This window comes from Capra hircus, chromosome 3 (assembly GCF_001704415.2).
Source record: "Capra hircus breed San Clemente chromosome 3, ASM170441v1, whole genome shotgun sequence".
NCBI classification, from domain to species: domain Eukaryota; kingdom Metazoa; phylum Chordata; class Mammalia; order Artiodactyla; family Bovidae; genus Capra; species Capra hircus.
Genome location: NC_030810.1, coordinates 20482422 through 20502547, shown reverse-complemented (window position 1 = coordinate 20502547; position 20126 = coordinate 20482422). Strand labels below are relative to the sequence as shown.

Genomic DNA, 20126 nt, shown 5'->3' with positions numbered 1-20126 from the left:
GAAAGACTGAGGGAGAAGCAGAAAAGGAAATAAAAACAGGGTTCAACTTTGGACACATTAAGTTTGAAAGGTCTATTAGTTACCCAAATAGAAATGTTACACTCACAACTAAAAAAAGGAGTTAGAGCTCAGAGGCAAGTCAAGACTAGAGGAAAAAACATGGAAATCAACAGCATACAGATGAAAGGCAAAGTAATACAATCTAATGAGATTACATCAGGAGAGAGAACAGACTATAGAAGCAGATTAAATACTAAGCTCTCTGAAGCACTGGTGAGACTGGAAGAAAACCAAGAGATCATGGTCCCAGGAGCCAAATGATGGAATGATCAACCATGTCAAAAGCAATAGGTTGAGTGAGAGGAATACTGAAAACTGGCTACTGGATTTGACCAATGATGACCCTGACAAAAGTGCTGCAGTGGAATTAGGAGACTAAGGCCTGATTTGACTGGAATGGGTGCAGGAAACAGTAAGAGCAGAAGAAATGAAAGAAGATACAGACAACTCTTTCAAGTGGTTTTATTCTAAAAAAAAAAAAAAAGCACTCTCTTAATCACAGACAATTATTTCATATCCCTTGCTCGTTTGCCTGAATAACTGCAAGAGTCTCTTGAGTGGTCTCACTGCTTCCACATACCCATTCAGTCAATGCTCCTTAGAGTAGTCAAACAGATGGGATTAAAATGAATGTCAGATCACGTTATTCCTCTGCTCAAAATTCTCTAATGGTTTTTCATCTCCTTCAGCACAAAAGCCAAAAACCTTACCCTGTAAGACACTTACCCATCTGAAACTCTCCACAATTCAGCCCTCCTCTCCCCATCTTTCCCCTTTGACCTCACCCACTACTCTTCCTCTTACTCATTCTACTCTAGCCATACTTGGGCTCCTTGGTGTTCCTCAAACAAAATTTTGGAGCTAAAGGTATGCTTCCAGCCTAAGGAGCTTTCTACCTCTACCAAGCATACTCTTCCCTCAAAATTGAAATGCCTGTTTCTTACACCCTTCAGGTCTTTACTCAAACATCTCATTCCAAAGAGATGTCTTTCATAATAATGCTATTTAAAGCCATAAAATCTCCCACCACTCTATGTCCCCCTTTCCTGCTTTATTTTCTTCATAGTATTTATCACACTATGCTGCTGCTGCTAAGTCATTTCAGTCATGTCCGGCTCTGTGTGACCCCATAGATGGCAGCCCACCAGGCTCCCCTGTCCCTGGGATTCTCCCGGCAAGAACACTGGAGTGGGTTGCCATTTCCTTCTCCAATGCATGAAAGTGAAAAGTGAAAGGGAAGTCGCTCAGTCGTGTCTGACTCTTCACGACCCCATGGACTGCAGCCTACCAGGCTCCTCCATTCATGGGATTTTCTAGGCAAGAGTACTGGAGTGGGGTGCCATCGCCTTCTCCATTATCACCCTGTAGCACACTACATATTTTACTTATTTCTTTTATTATCTGATACAAGTGTACCATAGACAGAGTTGGTTTAATCACAGTTTGGATTTTCTCAAGTATGACAGGTATGACAGAAGGTACTGAAGGTACATACACAGGAATAATTATGATAGCCCATGAAATATTTAGTTGGACAAGGAGGAAAGTAGAGGCATGAGGTGACCAACAATGAAAAGATGATTTAGGAAAAACAAAAATCAACAGACCAGAGGTTACAAAGAGTTTGAACAATTTTTGGAGATGAATGAATGCGAGCTACAGAAACAGAAGATGATGTGAAGGTCAGAGTGTGGTAAGCTCTAAACTGAGATTTTAGAAGTGGACCTATTATTGGTAAAGATGAAATATGCCCAATGAACATGGAAGCAGGAAGCTCAGGTTGATATCAATTTTCCTCATCAATTATTTACTATATTTCCACTTTATACAGGGTCCTCACTGGTGGCTCAGCTGGTAAAGAATCTGCCTGCAATGTGGGAGACCTGGTTTCCATCCCTGGGTTGGGAAGATCCCCTGGAGAAGCAAACGGCTATCCACTCCAGTATTCTGGCCTGGAGAATTCCATGGACTGTATAGTCCATGGGGTCGCAAAGAGTCAGACACAGCTGAGCGACTTTGACTTTTACATCACCACTGTATATATGGCTATAGGGCAGAGAAAAGAGTTTGAGAGTTGACAATGAGGTACAACACTGAAACAAAAAGGTAGTCAACCATGTTGGACTAACAGTGCATCATGCGTAAGTCCTGACTCCCAGGGACACCTAGTCTCTGCTCTCCCCTGAGGACTTTTTCCTCCACCCCCAGGGCTAGCCCTTGACCCAACAACCTGGTTTTCAAACCTCTTTGGAACCCCAAGTACGTATATAAGAGAAGAAAAACAACCAATACCTGCTGATAAAAAAGATAATTACCAAGGTGCCATGGGGGTTTTACCAAAAAGTACAAAACTAGGTAGCAAATTTAGCAAAGAACCATATAGTAGCTAAGACCAGCAATGAAGGAGGCATAGCGATTGCAGTATGAAGCTGCCTCTGATAATCCTAATCATAGGTCACCATGAGTAACTGGGGTGGAAAAAGCTTTTAGGCTGATCTTAGGCTAAGAGGCATACAGTAAAACAAAGATGGGAAAAATCTGTAAACAGATGTGTCCTACGCTCATCAGGGAAAACTGTCCAACCTGCTTCAACCATCCCAGGCTCTCTGCTCCCAGGACCTTTGACAAAATCAAATCTCCTAAAGGTAATAGGTTTTCAGGGCTGGCCCTTACTTATATTACTTCAGGACAAGATGGGAGGAAAGAGTTAACAAACAGTCTGTATTGAAAACTCATTGTCATTGCAGAGGTCAGACTGGAGTAGGTGCATGCTAAGTCGCTTCAATCGTGTCCAGCTCTTTGCAATCCTATGGACAGCTGCCTCCCAGGTTCCTCTGTCCACAGGATTCTCTAAGCAAAAATACTGATACTAGAATGGGTTGCCATGCCCTCCTCAAGGAGATCTTCCTGACCCAGGGATCAAACCCGAGTCTTTTATGTCTCCTCCACTGACAAGCGAGTTCTTTATCACTAGCACCCCAATGACTCAAATGATAAAGGATCCACCTGCAATGCAGGAGACTCAGGTTCGATCTCTGTGTCACGAAGATACTCTGGAGAAGGGAATGGTCACCCACTCCAGTATTCTTGCCTGGAGAATTCCAAGAACAGAGGAGACTAGCAGGCTATAGTCCATGGGGTCATGAAGAGTTGGACATGACTGAGCAACTAAGCACACACCTTCCATTGAAAACTCAGTGTGAATACCTGCTCAATTGCATCTGATATAGCCTGTCAGGCTCCTCTGTCAATGGAATTTCCCAGGCAAGAATACTGGAGTGAGTTGCCATTTCCTTCTCAGGGATCTTCCCAACCAGGGATCGAACCAGCCTCTCAAGCATTGGCAGGCAGAGTCTTTACTACTGTGCCACCTGTAAAGCCCCTGGGAAAACTCAGAAAAATTCTCAAATGCCCATGTCTTAATCACCATGTCCTACACTGTATCCAGAGTAGTACATAGCTGCCAGAGTAACCCAGGTTAAAAAACAAGTAAGACCATCCTACTCCCCTACTTTACTCTTTTTAAACAGTAGTAAAGATCTTCTACCATCTAGGCTCTTTTAGGCTCTAAACTCATCATCTATGCCTCTAAGTTCAAATTCCAACAAAACCAAATCAATTACAGTTCCCTAAAAAATACATGCAGTTTTCCCTCTGTGTATTTTCTGCCCTGTGCTTTTGGGCTTCTCTGATAGCTCAGTTGGTAAAGAATTTGTCTGCAACGCAGGAGACCCCAGTTCAATTCCTGGTTTGGGAAAATCCTCTGGAGAAGAGATGGGCTACCCTCTCCAGTATTCTTGGGCTTCCCTTGTGGCTCAGCTGGTAAAGAATCTGCCTGCAATGCAGGAGACCTGGTTTTGATCCCCGGGCTTGGAAAATCCCCCAGAGAAGGGAAAGGCTACACACTCCAGTATTCTGGCCTGGAGAATTCCATGGACTATACAGTATACAATCCATGGGGTCGCAAAGAGTTGGACATGACTGAGCAACTTTCACTTCACTTTGACTATACAATAACATTACAGTGCCAAATAATGATTTTCATGAAAAAAAATTTTGAAAATTCCTTAATGGTGCTGAGAGAATTCTAGAAAGTAAAATTGAACTCCATCGTCTTCCATCTTCAAAAATGTCTCATTTTCTTTACTTACCTATTTCTCTCTTACTACCGTTATTACTCAACTCACCCAAATTCAAAATATTTGAATCATTTCCTGTTCATTCATTCAGTTAGTAAATAATTATTGTGCCTATTGTGACAAAGGCCTTGATTATGTATTATGGTATATAAAATGATGATATAGTTCCCACCCTCAATAATTTACAACTTAAAAGCAGATATGAAATAATATAAAATGAATACAGAAGGACAGAAGGGCTATTTATGACAGCCCAATCATAGAAAAGCAACTTCACAGAACAGTTTCTGTGGCATGAGTTAGGCCTGGAAGCTTGAGTAGAATTTCAATGGGCAAAGACTGAGAAGAAAGTTTTTCAGATAGATAACTAATTAAAATAAAAATATGAAAGTGCCTAAGGAGGAAACAAATATTTACTGAGTGCCCATTATGTACCAGTTAAAACACTAAGGGCTGGTACAGTGATGATTAAGACAGCCTCTGAGGAGTTTTTTCTCTGATGAGAGACTGACAACCAATTAGGATATTGCTCAGGATACATTTCAAGCCCAGCACACATCCATGTTTCTAATAAGTATTCAGACTAATAACTATGTTTCAAATACCATACTAGGCCCTAGGTATACAATAGTAAATGAAAGAATCTGGGCCTCAAAGAACTTGCTAACAAGAGAGATAAGCTATTTCAATAATGTATGCTACAATGGATACAAAGCAAAGTATTGGGAACCAAGAGAAGGGGCTTCTAACTGATTCTAATAAAGTGATGTTTCAAGTAGACCTTGAATGCCAAGGTCTTCAAACTTTATTCTATGGTATTAAAAAGCTAATGAAAGTTTCTGAAGATAAAGCAATGAATTGATCATTTAAAAATACTTATTGCAACTCAGACAGGCAAGGGGTTCCAATCTTCTTTATTAGAATACAGAATAAATTAGAGGTTAAAAGGCTAAAAGCAGAGTAAACGCAGTTAAGATATTACAACAACCAAGACAAAAGTTTATAAATGGCGTAGATTAAGGTAATGACAGTGAGCATAAAGATTTGAAAGATATCATGAAGACAGAATCAGCAGAATCTGGGTAAGGGGGTCAAGGGAGAGCGAAAAGACAAAGACCACAGATACAATTTCAAGTTTGAGGACCAGAGAAAGGGAAGACACAGGGAGAAGCGCATTTCTAAACAGAACAATGGAATCTATCGATATTTCAATGATACAGTAAGCCACTCATCCAGAGATCCAAGTCCTGCATCCTGTTCAGAAATTATTCCTAAATACCAGCATGGTATAACATATAACAGCATTATTCCATGTCAGGAGAAATGAAGAACAAAGTCATTTCTGAAAGGTAGATACCTTGGTGATCAGCTAGGTTTTTACTCCCTGAATGAATGGAATAATCCATCCCATCTCACAACACACAAAATTGAAAAATTTTAAGTTTTCAACAAATAATTTCAAGTCATGGAATTTCAAGACTCTATCAAATTATGAAAACCACTAATGTTAAGATCACAAATGCTGAAAGTCTAAGGTGGAAATGTTAGAAAGGTGGAAAGGCTAGAAATGGAAATATAGAGCTAAGAAAAGAGGTCAGGCCTAGAGACTCAGACGACTTTACAAGGAGGCTCTGTAACACAATGTCATGAACAAAGAGAACTACAGACCCTTTGGCTGAGTCGGTAAAGAACGCCTACAATGCGAAGAACTGGGTTCGATTCTTGGGTTGGGAAGATCCCTTGGAGGAGGGCATAGCAACCCACTCTAGTATTCTTGCCCGGAGAATTCCCACGACAAGAGTCAGACACAACTGAACGACTAAGCACAGCACGTAGACCCTACTCCGTATCCTAAGTACTTGCCATGAATAGGGCAAACCTATTAAAAAACAAAATACAATTAAGAAAAAACCTGTGGACTTCCCTGGTGGTCCAGTGGTTAAGAAACCACTTGCTAATGCAAGAGGCATGGATTCGACCCATGGTCAGGAAAAATTCCACGTGCCAAGGGGCAACTAAGCCAGTGTGCCACAACTACTGAGCCTGCACTCGCAACTACTGAGCCTTCACGTCATAACTAATGAAGCCCACATGCTCTAGAGCCCATAAGCTGCAACTACTGAAGCCCATGTACCCTGGAGCCTGGGCTCTGCAACAAGATAAACCACCCCAATGAGAAGCCCATGCTCGGCAACTAGAGGGTAATCCCCACTCCTGGCAACTGGAGAAAAGCCTGAGCAGCAACAAAGACCCAGCACAACCAAAAGTGAATAAATAAATAAATAAAAATTTTAAAACAAAGGATAAAAGAAAAAAGCTGGGAATTCTCTGTTGGTTCAGTGGTTAGGACTCAGTGTTTTCACACGCAGGGGCCTGGGTTCCCTGGTCGGGAAACTAAGATCCTGTAAGCCTCAGCATGACCAGAAAAAAGAAAAAGCTAAGGACAGAGAGGAAACACATCCTCAAGGAACATACTGGGGACAGCGACAGAAAACAGAAAAAGACACCCAAGAAGCAGTCAGAGAAACAGGAGTAGAAAAGACATTATGACAAAAGAGAAGAAAACATCAAAAGAAACACATGGTCAAGAGTGACCAATAGTTCACAGAGGTCAGAGAAGAGGGAGGTTATCAGATTTAGTCATTTTAAGGTCCCCAGGACTGCTGCAAATCTTTCCGTGTAATTCTTTCACAATGAAAACTTTTAACAAATAGCCACACATTATTTTTCAACTTAAAAAAAGTAAGTTTTAGCATCTATCATGGTACATTTATACAATGGAAAACTATACAGCAGTGAAGAAGGACAAGCTTTTTCTAAAAGAAACAACATAGATGAATCTTACAGACATAGCTGAATCAAAGAGTACAGTCATAAAAGAGTTAAGCTGAATGATTTAATTTATATGAAGTTCAGAAGAGGCAACACTAATCCATGCTGATAGAGGCTGGTGAGTGGTTACCTCTAGAGATGAGTAATACCTGGGAGAAAACACAAAGGCACATTCTAGGGTACTGGAAATGTTCCACATCCTTATCTGACATAGGTGTATTCATTCTATAAAAATTCATGGGCTGAATGAACCTTTGATTTGCACTCTGTAGTCACATCACAATTAAAAAGTAAATAAACAAACATACAAGTTACTGATGACCTTGAAGACATCAGTTTGGAGAGAGTTTATGTGTAAAAGCCAAATATATGAGGAATGTATATAAGGTGAAGAAGCTGAGACAGTGAACTGTTGTTCAGTCACTCAGTTGTGTCCAACTCTGCAACCCCATGGACTGCAGCATGCCAGGCTTCTGTGTCCTTCACCATCTCCTGGAGCGTTCTCAGACTCCTGAATATAAAAACTCATTTTTCAGGAAGGTTGCTGGTTAGCAAAAATGAGATTACAAAGTAGCTTAAGTAGGTTACAAAACTCATGGAAATCTTGTCGTTTTGTTTTTATTTGAGGTATAAGACAACAAGGGCCTACAGAAGATAAGAGGGAATGAAATCAAAAACATAGAGAAATTAGCCTGGAAGAGGATAAGTACTTCCTTCTTTGAGATTTAAAAGGATGAGTGAACACAGAAATCCTGAGATAAAGGGGAAGAAATCAAGTAACCTTGAACTCTTCAGTGAAGCACTGGATAAGGTAAATTGGACCAGGTAAACCTGAATCAGGAAAGGATCTGGGTTTTAAGTACATTTTAAAATGTTTTGAATAGGAACTGCAGAGAATATAAAAGACAAGGTTGAGAGAGAAAATTACAGTAAGAGGACAATGCTCAGCGGCCTCAAAGTAAGGGCAAAGATAGCAATAGCACAGTCTACTCAGCACTGGGTGGAGAATACAAGATAAAAAACCAACAGTGGGGGAAAGTCCAAGTGCTAACATGTGCATCACTGAAACTATATAATAATGATGTCTATGGAAAATACTTATTTAACATACAGGAAAGGTCTCCTGTTAGGCAGGAGACCTAACAGGACCCAGGACCCTTCAGATCTCCAAAGATGAAGTCAGTAGGGTCTTGAATAGTATGTGCAAAAGGGAAGCTGTCACTGGAGTCCATTACTACAATACATTTTTCTGTAAATCCCACAAGATCAAGGACCATGCAGGTACTCACTGAACTTTCTACAGCTACTAATGACAACTTCTCCCTCATAAAACTGACCTTTATCCCCGACTTCTAAATAACCCACACTTGATTAAAAAATTAATATATAAACACATCCTGTCCATTCAGAAACTCCACGAACTTTTTGCATTTCTTTCTATGTTTTCCCACTAAGATATTTTCAGTGGTAAACTCCTATAAGGCAGAGACTAAATCTATGAATTCTCTGCTCACAGTACTTCCTTTGGATTGCACACATGCATCCCCAAAGCACATGTTTTAAAAAGTGCTTTCTCGTGAAATGAATCATTACTGGAGAGAACTTTAACAATGGCTAGGAACATATTCCAACAAAACTATAACGATGGCCAAACCAGAGAATGCTTAGGAATGACATCTTTTTCACAACTGTCAAGGCAACCTCGAGAAAATAAGATAACATTTACTATATCACACTGACTGTCCCTACCTTACATTTTTTGCCCCTCTGGATAATTCCTCCATACCCCTTTAGTAAACCTATTCTTTGCACTTCATTCACTCCCAGCCACATTCGGGCGTCTCTTCTTCTCCAGAACCCTTTACCTCAAACGCCCATAGGACCATTTTTCATCCCTACGCTCTCATTTCCCATTCAACCCCAGACTAATACTTCCATTTCTCCACTCCGCATTTTTCTGCCTCTCTAGACCTCCCATTCCTCCTGCCCAACTTCAATTCAATCCCCACCCCTTCAACTCCCCCAGCCCAAATCTTCCCGCCCGAGACAGCCCTCCCCCATCAGTCCCATTCAGGCTCCCCCTCCCCATCCTTTCCCTGCGAGACCCGGACCAGCCCTACCTGCTCCCTGACTTCGGGCCCTGCGGGCCCGGTCCGCTCCTCCAGTCGCTGCCTCCCGGGCGGCGCTCGCCGGCGCGGGGGCAGGGGCTGGGGCTGGGGCAGCTCCGCCGCCCGCTGAGCCCCATCCTCCCGGCCGGCTGTCGGCGGCAGCGGCGGCGGCGGCGGCTGCGGTCGATCGCGGCAGCGGCTCCGCTTCATATCTGCGGCTGGGCCCTGCGGGCGTCAGCGCCGCGACTGTCCCGGCCCCGCACCTCCCCGGGCCGCAGCGCTACCGCGCCAACCACCTCCCGCGGCCACCATGGCCCGGCGGGCACCCGAAGCCACCGATCCCAGCCCGCAGCTCCTCCGCGCTTTCTGGGGCCTCAAGGGCCGCGGCCTCCTCGGCGCTCCTTACGCAGGAGGCAGCATCGCCGCAGCCTCGTCCTGTCCCAGCCGGCACACGCTCGGCTGGTCACCCGCCGCCGCCGCCGCCGCCGACGCCGCCGCCGCCGGCTCCGCAGCCAGCCGCCCGCCCGCCTGCCTCTGGCCGGGCCCCGCCCCTCCCTTCCCCTCGCGCGCGCGCACCGGGAGCCCGCCCGCCACCTCCGGCCGCGCGCCGTCTCCCGCGCACGCGCCAGCGAACGGTCGCGAGAGACCCGCCCTTGGCCCCACCGCGTGGTGTGGGAGGGAGGGGGCGGAGAGCGGAAGGGGGCGGGGCCCCGAAGCGCCAGTGGTAGCCGCGGACGGTTCATTGATTCTTTCTTTCGTCCATTCATGAAATTGTGTGCCAGGCCAAGCTAAGTGGTGCGAATCTAAAATGAATTAGAACTGATCAACGGCCTCAAGGAAGTAGGTGGAGAAGGACCAGGAGCAGCAAGAAGATAAAGGAGACAACTAGTGAACAGAACACGGATGCATGCCTTTTTGTTCAGCATCTGCGAACCAACTGTCATCTGATCGTCACATCACACTTTGAAGGCAGGTCTGTTCATTCTCCTGTTACAGATAAGAAGACCGACGAGAAGTGACATGCACCAGGTCACTGAGTAAGCTGGACAGAACTCAAATTCTGGCTTTTCTGACTCTTTCCACGGTTTCCTGCTGTTTCCAAAAAGTAAGACAGGATGTGGAAAGTCCTATAAAAGGGGAAGAAGCAATAGATTCCTTCAAGGGGAAAGGGAAGACAAGCTTCCAGAACATCGCCATGATTCCCCACTGACAACGAAGTAATTACGTTATCGCCCAGTCCTGCCCGGCCACCGCGAGTCCAGCTGTGGCCTGGGCAGCTCAGCCTGTCACTTTCAGTGACTCATCTGCTCAGCAATGTGGCTGTAGCTCAGCGCTGTCTGGCCTCCTCCTTCTGGCTTCTGGTCTGCCACAGCACCATATTTTTCCTCTTTTGACTTGACGGGAATGCTTTCACAGAAGCATTTCCTTAAGGGGTCACCCTTTTTTTCCTGAGCCTCCTCCCTGAACCTTTTTTGAAAGACAGTAATAACTAACATTATAGCAAAACGACTTCCCTGGTGGCTCAGATGGTAAAGCGTCTGTCTACAATGCGGGAGACCTGGCTTCAATCCCTGGGTCGGGAAGATCCCCTGGAGAAGGAAATGGCAATCCACTCCAGTACTCTTGCCTGGAAAATCCCATGGACAGAGGAGCCTGGTAGGCTACAGTCCGTGGGGTCGCAAAGAGTCGGTCACGACTGAGTGACTTCACTTTCACTGGATACCAGACAGTGTGCATTCAATTCACACATATGTGAAAAAGAGGTAAGTTGTATAATTTCCAGTTTACAGTTGAGGAAACTGAGGTTCAAGTTACATGAAATGCTCAATATGACACAGCTAATAAGTGCAGAGCGAGGACTCAGACCAAGGTCTATCAGATATCAGAGCCTATACACAAACCAATGTTTCTACAGCCAATCGACAATCTGCTCTTTGTATTCCCTATTTCCGTTTCTCACCACAATCCACCTCTCCTTGCCTCAACCAGAAACCTAGAAGTCATCCTATACTTCTTTCCTCCCCCTCCTGTCCCCACATCCAATTGATGAACAAGTCTTGCTTCTTCTGTAACCTTTCCATCATACTAGTACTACCTCACTTCAAGTCTTATCTTCTCTCACCTACTTGACTAGGAAAACTTTCTAATTCATCTACATCCAGACCTTTTCTCTTCAAACCCGTCCTCCAATAAGCCTTTACAAGTATTTTCAAAAAACATGTTACTTTCTTGCTTAAAACAGTCAAATAGGTTTCCATGACCTTCAAGATGAAGTCTACCACTGAACTTAGTAAGATTGGCAAGGATATCTGAAATCTGGTCTCTGTCTATGCCACCTTCTCCTATTAATTCTTGTGTGTATGTGTGCTTAATTGCTCAGTCATGTCCGACTCTATGCAACCCCATGGCCTGTAAGCCACCAGACTTCTCTGCCCATGGGATTCTCCAGGCAAGAATACCAGAATAGGTTGCAATTTCTTCCTCCAGGGGATCTTCCTGACCCAGGGATAGAACCCGCATCTCCTGCATTGTCAGGCAGATTCTTTATCATTGAGCCACCTGCAATTATTTATACTTATGCCAACTGTTTGGGCTTCCCTTGCGGCTCAGCTGGTAAAGAATCCACCTGCATTGTGGGAGACCTGGGTTTGATCTCTGGTTTGGAAAGATCCCCTGGAGAAGGGAAAGGCTACCCACTCCAGTATTCTGATCTAGAGAATTCCATGGACTATATAGTCCACGGGGTCACAAAGAGTCAGACACGACTGAACGACTTTCACTTTCACTATGCCAACTGTTTATATTTCCCTGCATTTACGGAGTCTGACACATTCTCAGTTACAAACAGAAGCAAACTCTTATTACCCTAAGGGGGAATTATTAGATGACTATATAGAAGGGTTCACAGAACAGAGATTGGAGGATCAGGCTTATGAAACTAGCAAGAAACAAGGAACTTCTCCAGAGAACACACTCTAGTGACAATTTTAGGACAGTGCTGTCACCAGTGCTCCCATACCACCAGCAGCCAATGTGCTGCTGCCACATACCTGTACAAAGGGATTCTAACCTTCTCTTCTCTCTAATTGCATCATCATTCCAGATTCACAATCTCTGGCAAGAGAATTCCCTGACTCAGCCTTGGCAACTTAGGGACCAGAGCTCTACTTCAACAGCTTACCTTCCACTGTAGGACTGGGAAAAATCAGTGTGGCACATGACTGTAAGGCTGCCTTCATGATCCACCTCCTCTCCAGTTTAACCCTTTGTGTGATCCCCTTCTCTTGAGGTGGGTGGGACCTGTGACTTGCTTTTAAATAGCAAAGATGGTATAATATCACTTTTGTGATTATATTATATTACATTGTATAAGACTCTTTTTTTTTTCTATTTTTGTATAAGACTGTGTCTTGCTAACAGACCCACTCTCATTTTCATTCTAATGGCTTGAAGAAGCAAGCTACCATGTTCTGAACTGCCTATAGAGAAAGTCACGTGGCAGGAAATTGCAGGCAAACTCTAGAAGCTATGGGCAACTCTGGCCAAGAGCCAGAAGAAAAACAAAACAAAGGAACCTACAACCACAAGGACATTAATCCTACCAACAACCTGCGTGAGCTTGAAAGCAAACTTCTCCAGATGACAACATAGCCCAGCCATATCTGGACTCACAATACACAGATATTGTGAGATAAACGTGTATTATTTTAAACTGATAAGTTTATGGTAATTTATTACCCCGTAATAGAAAACTAATACACTCAGCTACTTAGTTTCTCAGCCTCTTATCTGTCAGAGATGGCCATGTGGCACAGTCTGGCCTGAGTCCACTCTTACTCCTATCTTCCCCAGTTTAATAAATGACAAGCCAATATTTTTTTCAGTTTCTCAGGCCAAAACCTCAGAATGATACTTGAATATTTTCTTTCTCACACATTTCACATCCATTCCACTAGCAAATTCTATGCTAGCCGAATTAAGATAATGTTATAATGATCTGGGAGAGAGGTGATGATGACAAGTACTAAGAAAGTGATAGTCCTGATGAAAGAAAATGAATGAATTTTAGAGACTCAGAAAGCAGAAACAATAGGAACTGTTGATTCATCTAGGTAGAGACAAAGAAACAATATTTGAGAATAATTTCCAAGATTCTGGCTTGGACAACTGATATAGGGAACAGTAAAGAAGTTTGAAGGAGATTATGATTGATCATTTAGATGTATTTGCTGGTAAGTACCAATGAGATATCTATGGAAGGATGTATGGTGAACTATTGATTAAATTGGTTTAGAGCCCAGAAGTGAGAGCTACCAGTATTTAGATGTATAACAAATACAAACTGCTCAATAATCTTGGGGTTATACATGTAATGACATTCTTTTCTGTTTTCTAGTTAGTCACTCAGGCCTCTCATGTCAAGTTATCAGGAAGTCTACTATCTCCTCCTTAATTATTTAAGAACCCGAAGTCCAGTTCAGTTCAGTCGCTCAGTCGTGTCCGACTCTTTGCGACGCCATGAATCGCAGCATGCCAGGCCTCCCTGTCCATCACCAACTCACAGAGTTCACTCAGACTCATGTCCATCGAGTCCGTGATGCCATCCAGCCATCTCATCCTCGGTCGTCCCCTTCTCCTCCTGCCCCCAATCCCTCTCAGCATCAGAGTCTTTTCCAATGAGTCAACTCTTCTCATGAGGTGGCCAAAGTACTAGAGTTTCAGCTTCAGCATCATTCCTTCCAAAGATATCCCAGGGTTGATCTCCTTCAGAATGGACTGGTTGGATCTCCTTGCAGTCCAACGGACTCTCAAGAGTCTTCTCCAACACCACAGTTGAAAAGCATCAATTCTTCGGTGCTCAGCCTTCTTCACAGTCCAACTCTCACATCCATTCATGACCACAGGAAAAACCATAGCCTTGAATAGACGGACCTTAGTCGGCAAAGTAATGTCTCTGCTTTTGAATATACTATCTAGGTTGGTCATAACGTTTCTTCCAAGGAGTAAGTGTTTTAATTTCATGGCTGCAGTCACCATCTGCAGTGATTTTGGAGCCCAAAAAAATAAAGTCTGACACGGTTTCCACTGTTTTCCCATCTATTTCCCATGAAGTGATGGGACCAAATGCCATAATCTTCGTTTTCTGAATGTTGAGCTTTAAGCCAACTTTTTCACTCTCCTCTTTCACTTTCATCAAGAGATTTTTTTAGCTCCTCTTCACTTTCTGCCATAAGGGTGGTGTCATCTGCATATCTGAGGTTATTGATATTTCTCCCGCCAATCTTGATTCCAGCTTGTGTTTCTTCCAGCCCAGCATTTCTCATGATGCATTCTGCATAGAAGTTAAATAAGCAGGGTGACAATATACAGCCTTGACGTACTCCTTTTCCTATTTGGAACCAGTCTGTTGTTCCATGTCCAGTTCTAACTGTTGCTTCCTGACCTGCATACAGATTTCTCAAAAGGCAGGTTAGGTGGTCTGGTATTCCCATCTCTTTCAGAATTGTCCACAGTTTATTGTGATCCACACAGTCAAAGGCTTTGGCATAGTCAATAAAGCAGAAAGAGATATTTTTCTGGAACTCTTTTGCTTTTTCCATGATCCAGCGGATGCTGGCAATTTGATCTCTGGTTCCTCTGCCTTTTCTAAAACCAGCTTGAACATCAGGGAGTTCACGGTTCACGTATTGCTGAAGCCTGGCTTGGAGAATTTTGAGCATGACTTCACTAGCATGTGAGATGAGTGCAATTGTGTGGTAGTTTGAGCATTCTTTGGCATTGCCTTTCTTTGGGATTGAAATGAAAACTGACCTTTTCCAGTCCTGTGGCCACTGCTGAGGTTTCCAAATTTGCTGGCATATTGAGTGCAGCACTTTCACAGCATCATCTTTCAGGATTTGAAAGAGCTCAACTGGAATTCCATCACCTCCACTGGCTTTGTTCGTAGTGATGCTTTCTAAGGCCCACCTGACTTCACTTTCCAAGATGTCTGGCTCTAGACTAGTGATCACATCATCATGATTATGTGGGTCGTGAAGATCTCTTTTGTACAGTTCTTCTGTGTATTCTTGCCACCTCTTCTTAATATCTTCTGCTTCTGTTAGGTCCAGACCATTTCTGTCCTTTATAGAGCCCATCTTTGCATGAAATGTTCGCTTGGTATCTCTAATTTTCTTGAAGAGATCTCTAGTCTTTCCCATTCTGTTCTTTTCCTCGATTTCTTTGCATTGATCGCAGAAGAAGGCTTTCTTATCTCTTCTTGCTATTCTTTGAAACTCTGCATTCAGATGCTTATACCTTTCCTTTTCTCCTTTGCTTTTCGCCTCTCTTCTTTTCACAGCTATTTGTAGGGCCTCCCCAGACAGCCATTTTGCTTTTTTGCATTTCTTTTCCATGGGGATGGTCTTGATCCCTGTCTCCTGTACAATGTCACGAACCTCATTCCATAGTTCATCAGGCACTCTATCTATCAGATCCAGGCCCTTAAATCTATTTCTCATGCAAGAACTCCAAAGTTCCTACATATTCTAAAGGTAGGGATGGTAGTTGTCTATTGATATATAATAAGCCATCTCAAAATGTGTGACTTAAAACAACAAGCATTTATTTAGCTGACAATTTTGTAGTCAGCTGGGTGCTTCTTATGGCCTGGGCCAGTTTAGCTGACCACTGCTTGGCTTGCAAGTGCATCTGCAGTTAGCTGAGGACTGATGGGTGGCTAATAATCTAGAATGGCCTTTCTCAGACATCTGGCAGTTTTCAGGCTGTTGGCCATAGCAGTGGAGCCAACTAAGTCACATATCTCATCATCCAGCAGACTAAATTGAATTTCTTCACATGGTAGCAGTATAGGGGTCCCAAGAACAGAAAAAAATCAGCAAGCCTCAATGTGTAAGCACTTTTTAAGACTTCCTTGGTGTTGCATTGGCAATTGTGCCATTGCCAAAGCAAGTCATAAATCACAAAGCAAGTTGTTGCCAAAGCAAGTCAGTGTGGAAAAGGACTAAAGATACATGGCAAGGGGTAATGGATTCAAAGAGAAAAAGAGTATAGCTATCTTTGAAATTCTACTCCAGGAAGATCAGTACAGTTTCCACAGTAGCATCATTGTATCCTGGGACTATGTTATGATGTGAATGTCTGTGTCCTCCCATAATTTGTATGTTAAAGTCCTACCAAAGTGGTTATGTTTGGAGATCGGACCCCTGAGGAAGTAATCAAGGCTAAATGAAGTCATAAGGTTGGGGACTGGATCCAACAGGAGTATTATCTGAACGGGGAGGACCTTGTTATGTGGTCTGTGTTAGTCTGCTTGAGCTGTCATAGCAAGGTACCTTATGGACCTCTGTGGTGGTCCAGTGGTTAGGACTCTACACTTCCACTGCCCTGGGCCAGGGTGGATCCCTGGTTGGGGAACTAGGATCCTGTAAGTTCTAAGTTGTAAGAGGAAACACCAGAGGGTGCTTGCTCACCCCCACCCCGTGCGCATATACATAACAGGACATGTGACTGTGTAGCAAAGAGGTGGGTACCTACAAGCCAGGAAGAGAGCTTTCACCAGAGAATCAGTCAGAATCTTGATCTTGGACTTTTAGCCTCCAGAACTGTGAGAAAATAAATTTCTATTGTTTACGCCACCCAGTCTAATGTTTGTTGTGTTTTTTTTCTTTTCAGCTGCTCCTTGGCAACTTACAGGATCTTAGTTCCCCAACCAGGGATCCACCCTGGCCCAGGGCAATGAAAGTATAGAGTACTAACCACTGGACCACCACAGAGGTCCATAGGGTACCTTGTTATGACAGCCCAAGCAGACTAATACAGACCACATAACAAGGTCCTCCCAGTTCAGCAAAGTTTTCTGAGAGAGGACAAGCCCATTCCCTTGGTGCCCAGCTCAGCTAAAGATGCCTAGGTCACAGTTCCCACAACTGAAGCTCTTAGTGGTATATGTTTTCTATTTCCATATACAGCACAATCAATTGCCAGGGAAGCAAGCAAGCCAAGACAAGTTTCCAAATGAGCCCACATCCTAGGGATCTGCAATTCTTCCTCTTAAACACTCAAAAGAGAGAGTATCTAATTATGCCCCTTTTCCCTAGGCAATGATTGCTTGCCAAGCCTCCTAAGGGAGGATACTCTTATGCTTCTAGGGGCCAAGGTATCATTACATACCCTTTTGGAAAAGGCTGTTTTCAGTATACTAACATTCTCTACTCTTCTATGAAAGACTTCCTAGGAGATTCAAAGGGGCCCACATTATTCTTTCTAAGAGTTAACTACAAAGATTCCTTATTACAATTATGGCAAAAACAGACACTTGTCACCAAATATCCATTCTTCCCTTTTCATATTAGTAGACACGTGCCACCTAGAATAAAGAAAATTTCCAGCCTTCTTTGTGGCTGAATGTAACCATGTGACTATGACCAGTGAGCTGTGAGCATGAGCATAACCTTTGAATTACAGTCTAAAAGGGAAAAGTCATATCTTTCCTGTCTTCTTTTCTCCTTTTTTCTAGGTTGTTGCTTGGAAAGCGGTCATGGTAGTAACCTATCTTGGACCACACAGATAAGAAAACATCTAAGGGAGGGCAATGCAACAATGTAGAAAGATCCAAGATAATCTAATGGATCAGACCTGCCAGTCTTGCCCCCTGTAGTGTTATGTGAGAGAGACATATACCTCTATCTTAAGTTACTATAATTTGGGCTTTATTACATGTAACTAAACCTCCATCGTCATCACTTAATATGATGATTTTTAGTATCTGTTTTGCTAGAGCTGATGGATCCAAATGTAACGTCAAGCAGGGCACCAGCTTCAGATGGAAACTGAAGCCATAGTAAATACATTAGAATATACTCGGCAATAAAGGAAACAGGACTCTTAGGAAATTTGGGACGGGAAGCATCTCTAGGACCCTCAGCAACAGGAATGTAGGGCATTTTACTCCATGCTCTGTCATTACCATGACTAAGTTTCTCTCTTGATCTCTGCTTTAATTCATGTGTCTTTTTGTTTTTCCTCCCAGAAGCAACCACCTTATTTATCCTCTGTTATGTATTACTGCTTTATATCATCACTTCTATCTACCAATATTTTCTATTTAGGCAAAATTTTATCTTTGTCATTGCCTCTTTTGTGCTAACTGGACTCCATGCAATTTTAAAAACTTTGTTTATTACTTCTAATGTTCGATTCATTCCCTGTTTTCTAATTCTTTTGTCTAAAGATGAGAAACTAAGTGGCCAAACTTTACCTGTCAAGTTACTTTAATAGCTGCTGGGTAACCTACACATTAGTTAGGGGTGTGCTGTGCTAAGTCGCTTCAATTGTGTCCAACTTTTCGCGACCCTATAGACTGTAGCCCACCAGTCTCCTCTGTCCATGGGGTTTCCAAGTAAGAATACTAGAGTGGATTACCATGCCTTTCTCCAGGGGGTCGTCCCTATCTCCAGGGATCAAACCCATGTCTCTTGTGGGTTCTTTACCACTAGCACCACCTGGAAGTCCCAGTTAGGAGTACCTTCCTGGTTTAATTAACAATGTCAAGGAATTGGGAAGATGGTATCATGTGGAACAGAACATGATTGCTTAGGACTACCCCTTGACAGAGGTGTGAGAGAGAGAATTTTCCATAAAGAGGGATGGTAGACTTGTCAGGAACTATGAGTGACATGTCTTCAATGGGTATATTGAAGGGGAATGAAAGTGGAGACCAGAAACCCCTTAAGAGTCTATTCCAAAGGAACAGGTAAAAGTGATCAGGTACTTGTCAGAGTTTTATAATAGTAGAGCTAGAGAGAAAGGGACAGAGTGAAGAAATTTTAACTTCTGTACAGTTTACAGGGTTTGATGAATAGCCAGAGAGGGAAAATGAGCAAATGGGATGAATCAGGGATGATATTCAGGATCATGGTTTAAATAACCAGGTGGACAGTGGTGTCTTTCACTGTCCTAGAGAATACTGAAGAAAGAACAAGTTTCATAATTTTATTTACACATCAATTCACACATTCAACAAATAGTTGCTTAATCTTTCATGGAAGAGAAACATCAAACAAATGAATTCATAAACTTTACAAAGAAGTACAGTTTGGGGACATGTTGATTTTGTGGTATCTATGAGATAAACAGGCTTCTCTGGTAGTTCACGGGTAAATAATCCACCTGCAGTGCAGGAGATGTGGCAGATGCAGTTTGGATCCCTGAGTCAGGAAAATTCTCTGGAAAACGAAAAGGCAAACCATTCCAGTGTTCTTGCCTGGACTCAGGAGCCTGCCTGTCTATGGGGTCGCAAAGAGCTGGACACAACTGAGTGACTGAGCATGCATCCACACGTGAGATAAACAGGATGCATTATGGATCTAAAGTTCAGGGAATGCTCTCAGTATATATATATGTAATTTTCAGAATGAAAATTATTAACAGGCAAATGCTCACAAAATTCTCTCCGGCCCCTGAGTTTTCCCCTGGCCGAGAGAGTTCTTTTGATGCCAGACTGCTTCTTTGGGCTTGGGAATTCAGGATAAGGAGAATGATAAATAGGAAGAATAATTAAAGGGATAAAAGAAGCAGAACTTAGTTCAAGAAGCTGAGTCAATCTACAAGGGAAGAAGGGGAGCAAAAGGAGAAAAGTAGAAGGAAGATAGGTAGGGAAGCAGATAGAAGAAAACAAGCCTGTGTGGGTAAGTGGGAGTATTGTGGGTGTAAGGGAAGTGATAGGAGAGGAAGAGGAGCTGTAATGAGTATTGCTACAAATCGTCTTCCCAGTTCCCAAGCATTGCCTGCAAAGGACTTGCATCATTTTGAAGTTATTTTTGGTTGCTAAACTGTGAACTTCTCTAAATACGATTCCATACAAGGTTGAGCCATGTTGCCCTCCCTTATTCATGATCAGATACTTGTCAGAGTTTTATAGTAGCAGGGCCAAAGAGAAAGGGACCAACTGAAGAAATATTAATTTCTGTACAATTTTTAAATTACT

At 43.1% G+C, this 20126-nt stretch overlaps 1 protein-coding gene across 3 annotated transcripts in view; it reads right to left on the bottom strand.

Annotated features, from left to right (window-relative positions):
- The window catches only part of MAST2 (microtubule associated serine/threonine kinase 2), a 198977-nt gene extending 189315 nt beyond the window's left edge, over nucleotides 1-9662 (bottom strand). For all 3 annotated transcript variants that reach the window (XM_018043679.1, XM_018043683.1, XM_018043687.1), the window contains exon 1: nucleotides 9152-9662. In XM_018043679.1, coding sequence (XP_017899168.1) covers nucleotides 9152-9349 — 198 coding nt within the window. In that variant the 5' untranslated portion in view covers nucleotides 9350-9662. The remainder of the gene's footprint in view (nucleotides 1-9151) is intronic.